Source organism: Brachyhypopomus gauderio, chromosome 2 (assembly GCF_052324685.1).
Source record: "Brachyhypopomus gauderio isolate BG-103 chromosome 2, BGAUD_0.2, whole genome shotgun sequence".
NCBI lineage: Eukaryota > Metazoa > Chordata > Actinopteri > Gymnotiformes > Hypopomidae > Brachyhypopomus > Brachyhypopomus gauderio.
In genome coordinates, this window is record NC_135212.1 from 10,539,319 (window position 1) to 10,554,543 (window position 15,225).

Sequence of the window (15,225 nt, forward strand, 5' to 3'; positions counted from 1 at the left end):
TCTGTTAACCAAATGATGCATTTCTCAGTTAATTCATAATACTGCATGTGTCTTTCTTATATCAACACATCTAATTCTTAATTACACACACACACACACACATATATATATATATATATATATATATATATATATATATATATATATAGTCTACTGTATGCACCAGGAAGTGTCTTGGAACCTTAAACAGAGAAAGATGCACACAAATCTCCTCATTTCAGTACTCTTAATTGAAAGCCAACACCGCCCCCTTGTGGAGAGTCATTAGCCAACTGTAAGTAAGAGGAATTACTCAGCCACGTCTGTAACGTTTTTCATTACAAATATCCAAATGCATGCAGCTGTTCCCGTGTTTCCTTTGTTCAGTCAAATGGGTTTTCCTGGATAAAGAGCGTCGGGGAAAGACGAGAAACGTCCACGGCGTTTTGAGACTTTAGGTGCTTTACTCCAGCAGATGGTGCTATTCCTTTCCGTTTTGTATATTTTTACGTCCGACCAAAAACCTTTTATGGTGAGGATCTGATTAAGCGCATATTGAGACCACGAAGTTAATTCTTAATCCGAAATTAAGAAGGTTGCACAAGTTTAATAAAATTGAACCGTTTGTTGTTTTTTATCTCATTCAACTCTTGCTATGACAGTTCGTCACAGCGACGCTCAGAACTGACGTCATATTTGTGCGTCGACGCATGTCACGTTAGAGATGTCATTCTCAGGATAGATGTTAGCTAGCTTGTGGCAAATAGCAATAAATTATTTGTTTTGCTTCATGCATTTCTCTGAAAATATGATGGGCGTTTGTCTTGTTTAAATTCTGGAATAACATAGCTAATGAGGTGAGGCGTCTAGTGTTTTATGTAGTTGTGAGCTATCTAGCTAGCACGCTAGGCTATGCTAGCTTCGTTCTCTAATGCACTTGATTTGTTTCTCATATTATATAATGAATATTGGGATATGTGTATATCTCTCCCCCCCCCCTCTCTCTCTCTACTTCTCTCTCTCTCTCTCGCTGGCTTTTCTCAGGTTGTCAGTTTCAGTTTAACACATTCAACTACATTTCAAATTAAGCATGTATTCATGTACTTAATTATTCCAGGTTGTTGAATTAATTTGTATAAGAAGTTTTCCTGTGGCTTAATCTTCAATTACCACTTGTACAATCTGAAAGAAAAGTGAGTTGGTACATTCAGTACCAAGATAATTACACAATTAAATAAAAATTCTGAGATGTTATTTATTATTCCTTATCACCACTGTCCTATGTGAGTTTAATAGTATCTGTTTCAGACAGCTCAGTTTTGATGCAACAATGCATTTGCAGTTTGAGGTATTAGATACTTTATTTGCACAAATTGTTTCACTCTTGTTAGAACAGTACATGAGAATATTAAGCTGTGCCCATCCCCACAATTAGTTTGTTCTCAACACGACCCCCACGTCATCACTAACACTAGGTCACAGGCACAAGTCATTCCATATTTTGTATGTGTCAGGTGTGCTACAGTGCTGAATGCAAACTGTAATCAGTATCATGTGACTCGCAGGCTCCCCGCCATGACGTGTTTGAGGCTCCTCCCCCACCCTTTGACCTCCCGCTGCCTCCTGTCACACCGTCAGGGCCAGGGGGAGATGGGAAAACCTTGGAGCAGAAATGTCGGTCAGAGGGCGTTGACCGTGACCGCCGGAGCTCATTCTGCACGCCCACTGGCCTCCAGGCCACGCCCAGTGGCCTCCAGGCCACGCCCCCTCTGGAGTACGCTGTCCCCGGAGGTCCAGTCCTGCAGGGCCTTGAGCTCGGCACGGCCCGGCTGGTACGAGAGCGTGGCGGACTCCGCGCCCGTGCACCTAACCGAGCAGTTCCTGGTCTCCGCCCAGCAGGTGACGGGTCTGCCCTGGTGGGCCTGCATCGCCTGCACCACGCTGGCCCTGCGGAGCACCTTCACCCTGCCCCTCGCCGTCTACCAGAGCGTCATCATCGCAAAGGTCTCGTCTGGGGGGTCGCAGGGGGTCACGGGTCCCGACATTTGAATCCATGAGAACCATTTGCCTACAGCGTTTTAATATTCAAATGGCCCTGTCGAGTTTCATTATCAGAGTTTTGAGGATTCGATTGGAGCAGTAATTAAACTCTTAGTGCCTGAGCTGCTCACACGACTTTGTCTTCTCGACTGTGCAGATATATGGTGTGCAGAACTTTTCAGTGAGTGCGGTTTAGATGTTCAGAATGCAGGCTCCCATGTCACGTGTCCCGTGTCACATGTCCCGTGTCTTGGACCGTGCCCAGATCCAGCTGGAAAGACACAGCAAGCTGCAGGCAGCGAGAACGGAAGCATCTGTGCACGCTACAAGCTGTTTTCTCAAATAAAACACAAACATGCCGGTCAGGCCAGCAGGGGCCATTCCTCCACAGAGTTGCGTGAATACACTAACTTCAGCATCTAAGTCAGCCGACTTTAAAGTGTCTTAGATTACTGGCACGGATCTAGAATCGGGGTTTGTTTGGAGTAATTCATAAATGGTGGGAGTCTTATGTAAGGATTCAGACAGAGCCTCAGAGAAGGAGCGCTGATGTGACTCCTCAGTGTTTCAGGAGACACTAAAACTGATCCTAGACCTGCATTACAGACACTAAAACTGATCCTAGACCTGCATTACAGACACTAAAACTGATCCTAGACCTGCATTACTGCTGCTTGGTAGAAACTAAAGTTCATATAACTGATGATCCTAAAGTTGGTAATTCGTTTTACCAGTTGGCTTTTATTCTTTTGTTTACTGAAAGATATTTGATCTTTGCTCCTGAGAAAAGTCCAGGCCAAAGTTCCCATTTGACCTCCCCCTTTGTCCCGGTTAAATGTATCCGCCCCCGTAAACTGCCCCACCCCCACACTCCCAGGGGCCCAGACTCCGCCTCCTTTTCCATCCCTGTGGTAGAGCCTGCATTAGTGTTTCCGTTTGTATTCACCCCCACATACCCCACTGAAGGCCAGTCTTTAAAAACGCATCAAGACTCCTCTTCTCTGCGGGATCTTGATGACCTGGGATCAGTTTTTCTTTCCGGTCTCAAGTGATTGAGCATAAAAACGTGAGAGAACTGTTCCTAGGTCAGTGGTGGCGGATGTTGATGGGATCCTCTCTTGCTCTCAGCCAGGTTGAAGCCCTGCAGAAGGAGATCGCAGAGATAGCCAAGCAGCTAAGCTACGAAATCTCAGTGCGAGCCAAGGAGAAGCGCTGGTCTGAGCAAACCTGCAGGTGAGACCATCGCTTGAGCCGAGACTCCGTCTGCCTTCTGTTTTTGACCTGATGAAGCCATTTTAACACCCATAACCACCATAATCAGTCAGTCAGGCACCAGGACCACATAAACATGTTTTGTGGTGGATCACATCGGCTTGCTAACGCTTTGGTATGTGCAGATACCAGTTTAAGAAGAACCTACGGCGGATCGTGTCCGAGCTGTACGTCAGGGACAACTGCCACCCGTTTAAGGCCAGCGTGCTCGTCTGGGTGCAGCTGCCCATGTGGGTGGGAGTGTCTTTCGCCCTTCGCAACCTCAGCGTCGGACTGGAACACGTCCCAGGCGGTAAACTCACCCTCAACTCCGAACACTAGCTAGAAATAAACCAATGGCGTTGCTGTATAAAACCCCTTTGCTGTATTTCACAGGTGTAAAGGAGCAGCTGGCAGCAGGGGGCGCTCTCTGGTTTCCAGACCTCACTCTCCCAGATTCAACCTGGATCATTCCAGTGTCCCTAGGCCTTGTAAACCTCCTCATCACCGAGGTAAGGCCCCTTCCAGCCCTGATCTCACACACCCCATCCAGTCAGGGTCTCCTGCGGTATCTCAGCGTTGGAGTCGGGTGTGCTGGGGCTTCCACTCATATCAACGACCGGTCACTGGTTGTGAAGCCTCTTACCAGACATTAGATTCACTTCTTACATGATGCAGCTAAAAACCCTTCAGAATTGGTGGGGGGGACCACAAACTTAAACAGCTCTAAATACGTCACAGTCAACCAAAATCAAATCAGAACATTAAAGTGAAATAAACGGTTTAATTGGATCTAAATGTCTTTCTCAATGGGCCAAAACGGAGGCTGTATTTCATTATTTAGTTTTTAATCTCTGATAGGGGTAAATTCATAGGGGTAAACGGGGTTTTGTCCTCCGCTCAGTTCAGTGTTACTGTGCAGCTGTTCATAAAACTGGAACAGCGGGAAAGACACTCTACGCCCTCACGCCCCCCGACACTGAAGACACTCTACCCCCTCACGCCCCCCGACACTGAAGACACTCTACCCCCTCACGCCCCCCGACACTGAAGACACTCTACCCCCTCACGCCCCCCGACACTGAAGACACTCTACCCCCTCACGCCCCCCGACACTGAAGACACTCTACCCCCTCACGCCCCCCGACGCTGAAGACACTCTACCCCCTCACGCCCCCCGACGCTGAAGACACTCTACCCCCTCACGCCCCCCGACACTGAAGACACTCTACCCCCTCACGCCCCCCGACGCTGAAGACACTCTAACCCCCTCACGCCCCCCGACACTGAAGACACTCTACCCCCTCACGCCCCCCGACACTGAAGACACTCTACCCCCTCACGCCCCCCGACACTGAAGACACTCTACCCCCTCACGCCCCCCGACACTGAAGACACTCTAACCCCCTCACGCCCCCCGACACTGAAGACACTCTAACCCCCTCACGCCCCCCGACACTGAAGACACTCTACCCCCTCACGCCCCCCGACACTGAAGACACTCTACCCCCTCACGCCCCCCGACACTGAAGACACTCTAACCCCCTCACGCCCCCCGACACTGAAGACACTCTACCCCCTCACGCCCCCCGACACTGAAGACACTCTACCCCCTCACGCCCCCGACACTGAAGACACTCTACCCCCTCACGCCCCCCGACACTGAAGACACTCTACCCCCTCACGCCCCCCGACGCTGAAGACACTCTACCCCCTCACGCCCCCGACGCTGAAGACACTCTACCCCCTCACGCCCCCCGACGCTGAAGACACTCTACCCCCTCACGCCCCCCGACGCTGAAGACACTCTACCCCCTCACGCCCCCCGACGCTGAAGACACTCTACCCCCTCACGCCCCCCGACGCTGAAGACACTCTACCCCCTCACGCCCCCCGACACTGAAGACACTCTACGCCCTCACGCCCCCCGACACTGAAGACACTCTACGCCCTCACGCCCCCCGACACTGAAGACACTCTACCCCCTCACGCCCCCCGACGCTGAAGACACTCTACCCCCTCACGCCCCCCGACGCTGAAGACACTCTACCCCCTCACGCCCCCCGACGCTGAAGACACTCTACGCCCTCACGCCCCCCGACGCTGAAGACACTCTACCCCCTCACGCCCCCCGACGCTGAAGACACTCTACCCCCTCACGCCCCCCGACACTGAAGACACTCTACGCCCTCACGCCCCCCGACACTGAAGACACTCTACCCCCTCACGCCCCCCGACACTGAAGACACTCTACCCCCTCACGCCCCCGACACTGAAGACACACTACCCCCTCACGCCCCCCGACACTGAAGACACTCTACCCCCTCACGCCCCCGACACTGAAGACACTCTACCCCCTCACGCCCCCCGACACTGAAGACACTCTACCCCCTCACGCCCCCCGACACTGAAGACACACTACCCCCTCACGCCCCCCGACACTGAAGACACTCTACCCCCTCACGCCCCCCGACACTGAAGACACTCTACCCCCTCACGCCCCCGACACTGAAGACACTCTACCCCCTCACGCCCCCCGACACTGAAGACACTCTACGCCCTCACGCCCCCCGACACTGAAGACACTCTACCCCGTCACGCCCCCCGACGCTGAAGACACTCTACCCCGTCACGCCCCCCGACGCTGAAGACACTCTACCCCCTCACGCCCCCCGACACTGAAGACACTCTACGCCCTCACGCCCCCCGACACTGAAGACACTCTACCCCGTCACGCCCCCCGACGCTGAAGACACTCTACCCCCTCACGCCCCCCGACGCTGAAGACACTCTACCCCCTCACGCCCCCCGACGCTGAAGACACTCTACCCCCTCACGCCCCCCGACGCTGAAGACACTCTACCCCCTCACGCCCCCCGACGCTGAAGACACTCTACCCCCTCACGCCCCCCGACGCTGAAGACACTCTACCCCCTCACGCCCCCCGACGCTGAAGACACTCTACCCCCTCACGCCCCCCGACGCTGAAGACACTCTACCCCCTCACGCCCCCCGACGCTGAAGACACTCTACCCCCTCACGCCCCCCGACGCTGAAGACACTCTACCCCCTCACGCCCCCCGACGCTGAAGACACTCTACCCCCTCACGCCCCCCGACACTGAAGCAGGACGTTGAAGGCAAACTAACCCCCCCACCACCATTTTCTGTCATGTGTTTTTTCTGATTATTTTCCTAATAAGGAGTCCAGGCCAATAAAAGCAAAGACTACACTGAATACCCACAACCGCACTCTGAAAACAAAGAACAACCCACAGTGAAAATATGCTAATATCTTTTCTAAAAATGGATGAAGCCCAGTCTTACTCCAGAGTGTGTTTGCTGCGGTGCAGCATACTGTGTATAACATCGGTTAAATTCACTGATGTTTTACTGATTCTTAACTGCTCTGCTTCACAATGCTACACGACCTGTAATACAATAGACCTATTTAACACACATTTAACATATTTATCATATTTAAGGCTTACACCTTTAATAACACCAGTGTTGTCAGTTGTTGAAGTTGACATTTGTCTCAAGTTTGCGCTTGTCTCAAGTTTGTCTCGTGTGTTGGACAGATATTTGCCCTGAGGCAGCTGGAGCCTTCAAAGTTCCAGAAGTACATGACCAACTTTGTTAGGGGACTCTCGGTGGTCATGGTGCCATTAGCTGCCACCGTTCCCTCTGTAAGTAGTGTGTGTGTGTGTGTGCGTGTGTGTGTGTGTGTGTGTGTGTGTGTGTGTGTGTGTGTGTGTGTGTGTGTGTGTGTGTGTGTGTGTGTGTGTGTGTGTGTGTGTGTGTGTGTGCGCCCCATGTGCCTACAGGTCACAATCTACATCTTTCACATAATCAGTATGGTAGACACAACCCCTAACACATCGGGTTGTCCTGGAAGATCGAGGCCCCAGTACAAACACACACACTTTTTAAAAGTGAGCAAGTAACATGAAGGAAATCACACATGTGATCTTGCGTGGGTGCTGTTATCTCCTGTGAACATTGTACACAAAGCCTATGTCTTATCAGTGAAATGTAAAAAGTCTGTCTCTCTCTTTCTTTTCCTCAATCTCCCCCTTGAATATCTATCTCTTCCTGCCCCCTGTCTGTCTCTCTCCTGCCCCCTGTCTCTCTCCTGCCCCCTGTCTGTCTCTCTCTCCTGCCCCCTGTCTGTCTCTCTCCTGCCCCCTGTCTCTCTCCTGCCCCCTGTCTGTCTCTCTCCTGCCCCCTGTCTGTCTCTCTCCTGCCCCCTGTCTCTCTCCTGCCCCCTGTCTGTCTCTCTCCTGCCCCCTGTCTCTCTCCTGCCCCCTGTCTCTCTCCTGCCCCCTGTCTCTCTCCTGCCCCCTGTCTGTCTCTCTCCTGCCCCATGTCTGTCTTCCTGCCCCCTGTCTCTCTCCTGCCCCCTGTCTCTCTCCTGCCCCCTGTCTGTCTGTCTCCTGCCCCCTGTCTGTCTCTCTCCTGCCCCCTGTCTGTCTCTCTCCTGCCCCCTGTCTGTCTCTCTCCTGCCCCCTGTCTGTCTCTCTCCTGCCCCCTGTCTGTCTCTCTCCTGCCCCCTGTCTCTCTCCTGCCCCCTGTCTGTCTCTCTCCTGCCCCCTGTCTGTCTCTCTCCTGCCCCCTGTCTCTCTCCTGCCCCCTGTCTGTCTCTCTCCTGCCCCCTGTCTGTCTCTCTCCTGCCCCCTGTCTGTCTCTCTCCTGCCCCCTGTCTGTCTCTCTCCTGCCCCCTGTCTGTCTCTCTCCTGCCCCCTGTCTGTCTCTCTCCTGCCCCCTGTCTGTCTCTCTCCTGCCCCCTGTCTGTCTCTCTCCTGCCCCCTGTCTCTCTCCTGCCCCCTGTCTGTCTCTCTCCTGCCCCCTGTCTGTCTCTCTCCTGCCCCCTGTCTCTCTCCTGCCCCCTGTCTGTCTCTCTCCTGCCCCGTCTGTCTCTCTCCTGCCCCCTGTCTCTCTCCTGCCCCCTGTCTCTCTCCTGCCCCCTGTCTGTCTCTCTCCTGCCCCCTGTCTCTCTCCTGCCCCCTGTCTCTCTCCTGCCCCCTGTCTCTCTCCTGCCCCCTGTCTCTCTCCTGCCCAGGCCATGGCGTGGTACTGGCTGTGCTCCAGCTGTGTTGGACTGGGACACAACCTCCTCCTTCGCTCCCCGCGCTTCCGCACTCTCCTCCGCGTCCCGCCCTTGCGTTCGGACTCGGACACCCCCTACAGGGACATCGCAGCCGCCTTCAGGACCAAGTACCTCAAATGAACGCCTGGGGAGACCGAGCCGAGCTGCACACCCCGAGGCCTCGTCCGGACACGTCTCCCGCCTTCTACATCACTGTAGACAGAGCTGCCAGCACAAAGACTTTAATACTGGAAACGCTCTGTTGCCGAGTCTGTTTTCTACGTGTATTAAGTTATTTATAAGGGGTCAGTAATCCAGTTGAGTTGTGCAAAGAAGTAAACTGTTGCTCAATACCCCTCTCACATACCGGCCTCCTTGTGTATATGTGAATCCTTGCTTGCCTGTTTGTGTGTGGAATGAGTAGATGAGTAGATGATTAATTCAGTTCTCTGCCAGCAGTAGTTGTGATTATAAAAATGTCCAGATACAAGTATGTGAGGAATAGATCCGAGTTCTTCGTTCCCCAGATCTCACAGTCTTAAACTGTCACACGGTTCGCTGTGTTTATGGGAACTTTTAAATGTTTACTTGTCATGAGAAGCAGGAACCGCATCACAGAACCATGAAGGGCGGGGTTAAGTCTTAGAAGGACCGTGTCCGTGCCAGAAACACGGTACTACCGACACCGGGAAGGTACCGGGACGCCTCCTGTCCGCTTCAACATGCTGTGGAGTTTTATTTTGGCGGCGACGCTCTCCTTCGCCGCGGCTGCCGGGCGCGCGCCCCGCGGCTGCGGCATGTGCGACCCCGGCTCGTGCGCGCCGCTCCCGCCCGGCGGCTGCGCGTCCGTGTCGGTCCTGGACTCGTGCGGCTGCTGCTCGGTGTGCGCGGCGGGCGCGGGAGAGGCGTGCGGCGCGCGGGCCAAACGGTGCGCGCCGGGTCTGGAGTGCGTGAAGGGGAAGAGGAGGTCGGGCGTGTGCGCGTGTAAGAGCCGCTACGAGGTGTGCGGTACCGACGGCGTGACCTACAGCACCGTGTGCGACCTGAAAGATGCGAGCAAGAAAGCGGAGGTGGAGAAGAAACCTGCGATTCAAGTTCAGAACAAAGGCAGATGTGTGCAAGGTGAGGAGGTTCTTCTCGGTTCTGAGCATCTTTCTGAATGCAACTAGCTTTGAGTTTTTTTTACAAGACAGACACGGTAATAAAAATAACGATTTATGAATTGACTGCTATAAATATAACGGTAGCACTGAAGAGAGTTCACTCTGTCCCTCCTTTATACAATTAAAGAGGAATTTTTGCATTTAGGTTATTGAACTAAACTATATTTTCTACCTATCCATATCATTATGCATTTATTAATCCACTCATTTACTTAAATTAATAAAAACATTTCACATTTTCCCAGCAGAACCTCTAGGCTGGTAGACTCCATAAACGAACATAGAAATATCTCCTGGGGTAGTTATAATGTAATTTCTATAGGAGAGGTGAAAATGTTTATGTCCCGTTATATTGACATAAACGCACATAAATCTGATACCCTCTGTGGAATAAGCTGTAGGCTGTTGTTTGTACCCGGGCTCACACCCAGGTCACCCTGAACAAACACGTCTGAAATTCTAGCCTTGTAAAAGGGATTTGCTGTGCTGTATGGGAGAAAGACTCTGATCCAGTGGGCGTATCCTGCCTGTGAACACAAGTTCTTCAGAGCGGTGGACATTCATGCGAATAGACATGTGGACTGACCTAGAATTAACTCCGTAAAAGACAACACTCCCTGGAAAGAGAGTTCTCTTTCTCTCTATCTCTCCCTCGTTCTCTCTCATTCTCTCCCTCTCTCCTAATAAGACCATATCCTGCAGGCTCCAGCCTTGAGTTGTGTTCCCCCAGGCTGCACATGACACGGGTGTGTAGAGCGTTTGTTTGTGCACTCTTTGAGGTCAACTCATAGTCACATTGGGTCCTTCATTACATCTTCTCACTGTACCATTTCACATGGTGAAGACAGACGTAACCAATGAGGAATCAGAAGGAGCTGAAGTTATACGTTCCACAAAATTCAGTTGTGCCCAGTCAGAGAAATGACTATAACGTTTGGTGCTGTAATGTTGTAATAAATGCAGTAATAGGTTTAACCTCATTTGTAACAGTGTAACATGTGAACTGTAAATCAGAGCTGAATTCCCCCCAGAAAACCTCTTTGGATTTTGTTTATTAAAAAGCAAAAGACATCATTAATTATTACCTGTTGGTCATTTTTATGGTAAATCCCAGTCCAATCCCTTTTTCTTTCTTTCTTTCTTTCTTTCTTTCTTTCTTTCTTTCTTTCTCTTTCTCTCTCTGTCTCTACCTGCCAGCTAGCTCTTCAACCTCCCATTCCATCTGAGAACACCCACAAGGCCCTGAAAAGGACCAAAGTCACTCAGTTTATGTCACTTTCCCTCTCTCCCCCCCCCCCATGCAGCGCCCGTCGTCGTGACAGCCCCCAGGGAGGTGTGGAACGTGACCGGCTCGCGGGTGTTCCTCAGCTGTGAGGTCATCGGAATCCCCACCCCCGTGCTCACCTGGAGGAAGGTATGTGTGTGTCAGCGATGCCCCGCCAGACCTGTGGGACAACGCGGTCCTCGCACACCATATCAGCATTGCTCTGCCGTGCTTTGTAACCACTGTATGGGGTCACGTTTCACGGCACGGATACTCTGATGTTTTTGATGTTCGTGATGTTTTTCTCTACTTCTCCACAATTGACCATTATCCCAGTCAGAAAACAGGGGAATGAGTCACTGGGAAGTGTGGATGTCTGTGTGTGTGTGCTGTATGGCTCAGGCTGTGTGAAAGGATGCGTGCAGCTATGAATAACACCATCCCAAAACAATAGCACCGGATACAAGGGCGGGATTTAGGAGAACATTATCAGCCCTGGAATTTCAGAGCAGACCTCCTCTGCAGAAACCCTTCTCCAGATTCTCATGGTTTTTGTTCCGTGTCTTCTCGTGCGTGATAATCTGCACTGGTAATCTGCACTGATTCCCAGCTCTGCTTGGGATTGTTCTTTGGAAAATGGAAAAATGTTAAAACTGTAGAACGAACCCCCTCTGAAGAGTAATGTGATATTTTAGTCCCAGCCATGAGTCCCTAGTCTCACTTTACTCCAGGAAAACCCCCTATAAGAAGCATTTCCTGAGAGAGAGAGAGAGAGAGAGAGAGAGAGAGAGAGAGAGAGAGAGAGAGAGAGAGAGAGCAAGCACAAGCAGGCTGGATGGAAGGTGATATGTATAGACAACTTGCATGAGGACTGTCTTGGAGACAAATCCATTGTTCTCTGTTGTTTTTGTAGTTTATGACTAGAGCTGCAGCAGTATGAGATCATGTCCAGGGATTCGGCTCTGGTCTTTGGCTCTTTCACAAACACACCCCCCCCCCCCCCACAAATGGCCGTCTCTTTGCACATAGCAGCACTTGAGGATACTGCAGACACACAGATCATATTGGTCTGGATACGGCAGAGCCAAGTCTTTGATTTGAGAGATTTTTTCGCTTTAATGTTTGATAACTGGTAATTGGCTCATTTTCATAATCTCAGTTTCAAATCTCTCCCACCCCAGAACCATTCGGGTTGGGCTAAATGCCACTGAACGGGTGAAGGCCACAGGCATTCACATTCACTCATCTTTGTACAGCAGATAAGATTTGCACTGCAGATGCCGATGCTCTCACTCAACGCCCTTGACTGCGGTCACGGTACACACAAAAACACAAAAGCGTCTTAACGAGAGTCAAGCAGACATGACCCAAACCCGCATTCCACTGGATTTACCTCCAGGGGAAAACGTGGAGGTGCTGAGGAAACATTTAATAAGCTGCCAGTCAACTTGTGACCCCGCCCCCCAACAGAACTGAGTCCTCTGTGGTTCGTCTGTAGGTGAGCAGTGAAAGACGCACGACCCTGCTTTTGCCCGGTGACCGTGACAACATGGCCATCCAGACCCGCGGGGGCCCCGAGAAGCACGAGGTCACAGGCTGGGTGCTGGTAAGCTCCGCCTACTCAGGCAACCATGCTGTCTGGTACCCACATCGCACCTGGTCGTGAACCGTGAGCCGTGAACACATGTCGTAATGAGGCTATCCACACCGGAACGTGATTAGATCAAATAATACTGTTTCTACATGGTTGTCTAAGTACACACAAAATCCTATCTTGCACGTTTCTTTTGGGTTAAAAATAACATCGGCAGTGAAGAGTGAGTTGTTTTGTGTGTGTTTAACACGTTAGTTTAGTGTTAGTTTAGTATTTATGCTGTCACACTCTTGGTCAAGGAAAAAGCATCAAGACACTTGATGTGTGTGTTTGGATCCTGGCTCACAAACTCCTTATCGCAGTTCCAAAGGGAAAAAAAATAACAACCCAGGCTGTGTTTACACGGTTTCCTAGCAGCACACCAAGAAGGGTACAAGTCTGTATAAGTCTGAGGAGGTCACACTGGAGTACTTCACATTCTTTTGAACACGTTCTCATAATATAAGTCAGTTGTGTTGAAGAGGCCTACCAGAAACATTAAGTATTCAGTCAACTACCATTCACTACTTAATCCAGGATTTAGAGTCCAGATTTGAGTACCACTGACGCAGCGGGTTAGTTCTGTACCGGACAATAAGCTGACTCCAGATCAGTCATGGATGGAGGATGATGATGTGGGGCACCTGTTTCAGATCTCGCCCCTCACGAAGGCCGAAGCTGGCCTGTACGAATGTCACGCCAGCAACAGCGAGGGGGAGGCGTCAGCTGTGGGCACCATTCACGTGGTGGACTCCATCGATGACATCCCCAAGAAGGGTGAGTGGCCAGTCTTACCTCCCTCCCAAACCGTGCACCTATGAGTTGTTAAGATGGTGTTTTCAGTGCACGTGAGCCTTCATTTTTTTGCCTGGTTTTCTCCCTAAATTTCTATTAAACCACATCAAAAAGAAAGAACTGAAGCTTAGCAACCTTGAGTAAAAGCCAGGAGAACAGGGGTGGTAAAGTGAACCGTAGGTTAGCTGGCTTATCTCTGTGGCTGCCCAGGCTAGTTCAAACACACAAACACACACACACACACACACACACACACACACACACACACACACACACACACACACACACAGTAGAACTGACCATCACCAAAGGGTAGCAAGCAATTTACTGAGAGACTGATCTTTCGTTTGTTTGTGTGTGTGTGTGTGTGTAGTGGTCAAGGAAGATGAGCTGTAAGATGTGTGTGCACTCTGACCCCTGATGGATCCTCCGCCTGCAGGAAGAGACACTAGCTACACACTGCTGTATGACCCTGCAACACACACACACACACACACTGACGAGCACGCACAACATAGATTTATAGTGCACAGCATTATACAGGGTCGTCATACATTTGCATACAATCACACTTTACACAGTGCACAGGAGAATAACTGCTCATAAATCTGCTTTATATTGGCCAACTCACACACATACACACATCACAGCTGCATAATGCCAGTACACACACACACACAAAGAACATTTGTGTGACTTGTCCAAAACGTGACCCGAACCTTTCTATCAACATTATGCTCCCATCCGTACCTCCACGTGCACGTCTTCCCGCAGAACAGCCTTAACCAATCAGAATATTCCGGCAGACTGAGCTGCACAAGACACACGCACAAACATCTCCACGTGAGCAACATATGAGCATTCAGTGTCATATGCACCATCTCCCTGTAGTCAGACGTGAGTGCAGCACACGTGCCCACCGCCCCTCTTTACAGCCATTTTAAGACAAAGCAGGCTTTGTTTTCATTTGTATCCGTTCACATTTCACTCAGATAGCTGATAGCTGAGAGATACCACGGGTGTGTAGAAGGCATTTTGGGATGTAAATCGTGTCACGCAGACGTACGTGAGACACCAGGCTCTTGCACCACCTTCCCATCATGCACCTCCACGTCGGTCTTGTATTACTACTGATCTAAGGTATTGACGAGTATTGGTGCTATATTTGGAAACCGGTATGTAAAAAGCAGGACTGCTATTTGAAGTAGTATTAATATGGGTTGCTAGGACGTGCATTCACACTGTAGGTGACGTGAAAGATTATATAGGAAAGTGTGCAGCAAAAATAAAACATTTCCTCACTTATGACACCTGCAAGGCTCCAGATGCTGAAAGATAACCATGAATACACACATACACATGCAGCCTGTTACATACTTAAGCCAACATGCTGTGAACCGTTACCCACATACACTAACCCTAACCCCAGGTTTCAGAATGACACATTTGGTCTCTTTTGGTGTGTGTGGGGGTGGTGTTGTTTGCAGGTTTGCTGTTTTTTTAAAACAAGTCATATCAATTTATGTAAAATAGATGTTGCTTTTATCACAATTGCAAGCACTACTCATTAATACACAGCACTTCTTATTAATATTTACCATAACCCTTTGCTAGATCAATAAAACTGCTTTTCATTTTGTTCTTAAATGTGATTTTTGCAAAAAATTTAAATTAAAAAAATTGGTGGAATAAATCATTGGTCTTGAATTAAATGAAGTTTTGATCAGTAGATAATTTCAATAATTGCTCCCACTCCTTAACACCACACAAGGGTTCTTCACTAGACATTGGAGTAACATTTTGATCAATTTCTTCCCCCTAGAAACCCACAGTATGATAAAAACGAATGCAGTGTGTCCCGAGTGTGGTCCGAGCCCCAGTTGGGTGATCACTGAACTAATGTACTGTATTTCTACCATTTATATATGTTCACTAATGACCAGTGTATTAAAGAGGTTATAAGAAGTTGATGGGTTTGCTGACACGGATCCAGTACTGTTCCTCCCACAGGT

The 15,225-nt window shown here is 50.2% G+C and overlaps 2 protein-coding genes across 2 annotated transcripts; both read left to right on the forward strand.

Annotated features, from left to right (window-relative positions):
- Positions 1-254: 254 nt before the first annotated feature.
- On the forward strand, positions 255-8,995 carry cox18 (cytochrome c oxidase assembly factor COX18). Its single transcript, XM_076986637.1, has 7 exons — positions 255-836; positions 1,545-1,983; positions 3,152-3,252; positions 3,417-3,583; positions 3,667-3,782; positions 6,851-6,958; positions 8,332-8,995. The coding sequence occupies exons 1-7, from the start codon at positions 832-834 to the stop codon at positions 8,497-8,499; spliced, it is 1,104 nt and encodes a 367-aa protein (XP_076842752.1). The 5' UTR covers positions 255-831; the 3' UTR covers positions 8,500-8,995.
- Positions 8,996-9,015: 20 nt separating this feature from the next.
- Positions 9,016-14,487, forward strand: igfbp7 (insulin-like growth factor binding protein 7). The gene is made up of 5 exons (XM_076986647.1): positions 9,016-9,480; positions 10,826-10,935; positions 12,284-12,391; positions 13,072-13,195; positions 13,587-14,487. Exons 1-5 carry the CDS (start codon positions 9,081-9,083, stop codon positions 13,607-13,609), a joined length of 765 nt encoding a protein of 254 aa, XP_076842762.1. The 5' UTR covers positions 9,016-9,080; the 3' UTR covers positions 13,610-14,487.
- The last annotated feature ends 738 nt before the right edge of the window (positions 14,488-15,225 follow it).

What these genes read in the sequence shown, in the direction of transcription:
- cox18 (XM_076986637.1), top strand. An exon ending in TGGTCTGAGCAAACCTGCAG is followed by an intron (nt 3,253 to 3,416) that starts GTGAGACCATCG and finishes TGGTATGTGCAG; the next exon opens with ATACCAGTTTAAGAAGAACC. An exon ending in TAAACCTCCTCATCACCGAG is followed by an intron (nt 3,783 to 6,850) that starts GTAAGGCCCCTT and finishes TGTGTTGGACAG; the next exon opens with ATATTTGCCCTGAGGCAGCT.
- igfbp7 (XM_076986647.1), top strand. Translation starts at nt 9,081, where the DNA reads ATGCTGTGGAGTTTTATTTTGGCGGCGACGCTCTCCTTCGCCGCGGCT. An exon ending in CCGTGCTCACCTGGAGGAAG is followed by an intron (nt 10,936 to 12,283) that starts GTATGTGTGTGT and finishes GTTCGTCTGTAG; the next exon opens with GTGAGCAGTGAAAGACGCAC. An exon ending in AGGTCACAGGCTGGGTGCTG is followed by an intron (nt 12,392 to 13,071) that starts GTAAGCTCCGCC and finishes CACCTGTTTCAG; the next exon opens with ATCTCGCCCCTCACGAAGGC.